General features: G+C 39.6%; 1 protein-coding gene across 1 annotated transcript; it reads right to left on the reverse strand.

Moving 5' to 3' along the window:
• Positions 1 to 259: 259 nt before the first annotated feature.
• LOC139197788 (transcription factor GTE1-like) lies at positions 260 to 918 on the reverse strand. Its single transcript, XM_070825752.1, has 3 exons — positions 858 to 918; positions 563 to 696; positions 260 to 484 (listed from the first exon to the last, which is right to left on the reverse strand). Exons 1-3 carry the CDS (start codon positions 916 to 918, stop codon positions 260 to 262), a joined length of 420 nt encoding a protein of 139 aa, XP_070681853.1.
• Positions 919 to 3713: the final 2795 nt, after the last annotated feature.

Consider the following 3713-nt stretch of genomic DNA (forward strand, 5'->3'; position numbering starts at 1 on the left):
ATTTATCATCTATAATAGGAAGCTCATATTTGAGGCACCCATTATATTTGTCCCACATCAACTGTGGGAGAGGTTTGAACAATCAAACATGTTTATAAAAGCAACATCCCCTCATAGAACCAATCACCTTTCAGGGCCTTAATTAAATATTCTTTTTAAATTTTTGGCCCAAAAAAATAAAAAATAACGACTAGTTGACGTTAGCTAGCCGTTGAGATTCAAAATTTTTAGTCCAGTCTGAGGCCGACTGGTTGGCTCATTACGAAGGAGAAGGTTTTTTGCTCTTTTTCTTGGTAGTTTTGACGATAGCGTCGGAAATCTCTCTTTTTCGCCTAGTAATAGCGTTGCTGATGTTATGATTAGTTTTATTATTGCCGCTGTTGTTGTTGGTGTTGGTGTTGCTAACCATGCTTGCTGGACTCTTGCCTTGAACTTGTATAGCATCCTTCACAAAAACCTTCAACCTCCATAAGGTAGACTGAGTCTGCAAGAATACAGTATAACAACTTGGAAATACAAATAAATGAGAAGTTAGACGACGATCAATTACAAAAATGGTTACCTGAGCATCGATGTCAAGGTCCACCTTATCAGCAGTAGCCTGGAAACCGGGATTACTTTGCGCAACAATCTCCAACGCCTTACTGAGATCCTCAGGCGACAATCTGGCGAGCGTTACCCAGAGTTTTCTCTTCTCTTCGGTTGACGTTTATCTGAAATTGTGCAATGTGTCACGTGAGTAGGAAGATCTCTTTCTATGGATTAGATTGAAAATCATTATTTCGATGGACACCAGCAGCTCCGCCCATGGAATCGTCGTCGTTGCCGCCTCTTCATCTTCTTCTTGGCATGCAAACCGCTGGATGTACGCTTTAAAGGGGACGACACACGCATTACCTTCACAGACCACATCTCCATTGCGTTATGCAATGCCGGAATCAACATGTTTATAGACTACCAGCTCAGAAGGGGGAAAATATATAGAGCGAACTTGACCGACAAATTCAAGGGTCAAGGATCGCTGTCATCGTCTTCTCCAAGAGGTACGCGGAGTCCCAATGGTGCTTGAGGGAGCTGGCCAAGATCATGAGTCGTCGAGAAGATCAAGAGGGGAAGATTGTTTTTCTAATTTTCTATGACGTCGACCCTTCTCAAGTGAGGAAACAGAGTGGTGGTTTTGGGGAAGCATTTCGGAAGCATCAAAGGGATGGAAATCCAAATGAGGTCAACCAGTGCAGAAATGATCTTAAGGCTTCTGCAAATTTGGGTGGCTGGAATCTTAAAATCGGCGGACGGGTATAATTTCTTCGTTACTTCCTTAAAAAATTTCTCCTTTTTATTTTGTTTTTATTATTGTATTTCCATCTGACTGTGCATCTTTAATTCCCTTTTACAAAATTTAATTCGAAGTATGACAAAAAGTAAGAAATTAGAATTAGCTCTTAGAATTTAATTTTATACGTAATTAAGAAAAAAAGTGGAGCATTGTTGCTAAGCTTTTGTGGATGAATTAGATTTATGGTTCGTTTGAAAGTACTTTTAAAATGTCTAAAAGTGTTTTTTTGGAAAAATCTTTATGGGTTCCAGGAAGTGCTTCTTGAAAGAGTTATGTGCATCTTTTGGGAAGTACTTCAAGTGTTTTTCCAAGATTCACTAGTGTCTTTTCTAAGGATTGGTATATATGAAATAGACAAAATGTGAAGCATTTGCTTTTTCGCACCTAACTTAGGTATGGTTTGGGGTTGAGGTGATTTAAAAAAAAACTAGTATGAAAAAAAGCTGGGAGAGTTTTTGGTGTTTGGTAAACACCCCAAACCAGCTTTTTTTCAAAGTTTCAGATGAAAAAAAAAAAGCTAAAAAGTGGAAGCTACAAAAAGCAGCTTCAAAAAGTGGCTTATTTTCAAAGTTTCTCCTGATTCCTCACACTCTCAGGAAGAAGAACAACGTCGCCACATCTCGGTGACCCAGCTCTAATCCGGTGATCAAGAATTACAAATCGACGGCCCGATCATCCATTTCTTCATCGCCGCCTTTCTCCTCCCTTTTATTGCTTTCTCCGTCACCATATCTGCCTCTAGCTCTACCATCATAAATGGTGAATTTCTCAACCTTGAACATGAGGCTGGAGCGCACAATTTCAAAAACCCTAGTCCCGTAAGTTCCATTAAACCTTAATTTAGAGGTGGAGTGAGAGGAGGAGGAGAAAATGAGGATTGGGGCGATTCGATTGGGGCCGAAGAGGGAGCAAGCGTCGTCGTCATCACTGGAGAAGAAATCGTCGTATAAGGTTCCGACGAGGGTGAGGTGAAGAAATGGGCGGTGTCGGCGGCGGAGAGAGATCGAAGAAGGGGACTCAGCTGGAGATCTGGGAGAGTGGTGGTTGGTATTGCCGGCGCCAGCAGGGTCGAGGCAGGAAATGAGGGATTTGAAAGAAGGGTAGCGGTCGACAAAGAAGGTGAGGAGGTCGGTCCTATTTTCGACGACCGTGCGAAATGAGAAGATGAGGAGAGAGAGGAAGACGAAGGGGAAGAGGTTGCCAAGGAACGACGCCGTGGCTTGTCATAGCACATCTAATATTATACCATTTTGGTCATTTCACACAAGCACAACTGTTTTACATAAAAGTTTACCAAACACTATCATACTGTTTTTTTTTTCTTTCCAAAAGCACTTTTACAAAAAAGTTTACCAAACATTCTACTGCTTTATTTCACAACTGCTTATTCTCATAGCACAGCAGAAGCAACTTTTTTTCAAAGCACAACAATACCAAACCAGCCCTTAGTGAGATTTTGATGCTCAAATTCACTCACCTTATAATTCAAGGTTAGAAATTTGGTTGAGTTTAGCATACTTAATCACATGGATCAATCTAATTTACTCAAATCTTCTTTGCTCAGAAAATATTTGGTCACGATGAATGAGAAATTTAGTTCATATGAATCTTATTTTTGTGAAGTTTTGAATTTCAACGTTCAAGCATGAATGATTGTTTATAGAGAAAATTGTTGGGGACATCAGAGAACTGCTGAAAACAACAGACTTAAAACAAGCCAAGTGCTCAGTTGGAATGGCTTTTCGTGGGCAAGATTTCAGTACTGAATACTTAGATTTTGGAGGCTATCTTAATGTTCAAATTTTTGGAATTTGGGGTATGGGCGGTATAGGCAAAACAACACTTGCGAGAGCCAATTGTAGCGAATATCATCTTTGTTTTAGTGGTCTATGTTACCTTGAAGAGGTGAAGAGTAAAAAGAAAAATATGGTTGTTTTGCAATAACAACTTCTTCGAGATATTTTAAAACGGTTTGACATTAATGTAAGCAATGTTGTTGAAGGAACCAAAGAGATAGAGAAAAGACTTGGAAGCATGAAGGTGCTTGTTGTGGTTGATGACATAGATGATGCAGACCAGTTAGATGAATTGGCTATAAAACATGAATCATTTGGTCCAGGGAGTAAAATTATTATAACAACAAGAGATGAACAAGTGTTAAATATACATAAGGTGGACAAAAGATATAAGGCATGAAATGATTGATGAAGAAGCTCTTAAGCTCCTTAGTTGGCATGCCTTTGGAAGTCATTGTCCCGATAAAGAATATATTGAACTCACAAGAGATGTTGTTGATTATTGTGGAGGGTTGCCACTGGCTCTTAAAGTTGTAGGTCGTTTCTTGGCTACGAAAAAGAGTAAAAGCATATGGGAAAGT

Source organism: Malus domestica, chromosome 07 (genome assembly GCF_042453785.1).
Source record: "Malus domestica chromosome 07, GDT2T_hap1".
NCBI classification, from domain to species: domain Eukaryota; kingdom Viridiplantae; phylum Streptophyta; class Magnoliopsida; order Rosales; family Rosaceae; genus Malus; species Malus domestica.

Bases quoted from the DNA above. Each gene is read 5' to 3' on its own strand.
- LOC139197788 (XM_070825752.1), bottom strand. From the start codon at position 918: ATGGAGATGTGGTCTGTGAAGGTAATGCGTGTGTCGTCCCCTTTAAAG. The intron at 697-857 runs GTTTGCATGCCA...CGTCAACCGAAG, and splicing joins TTTAAAGCGTACATCCAGCG to AGAAGAGAAAACTCTGGGTA. The intron at 485-562 runs GTAACCATTTTT...GTATTCTTGCAG, and splicing joins ACCTTGACATCGATGCTCAG to ACTCAGTCTACCTTATGGAG.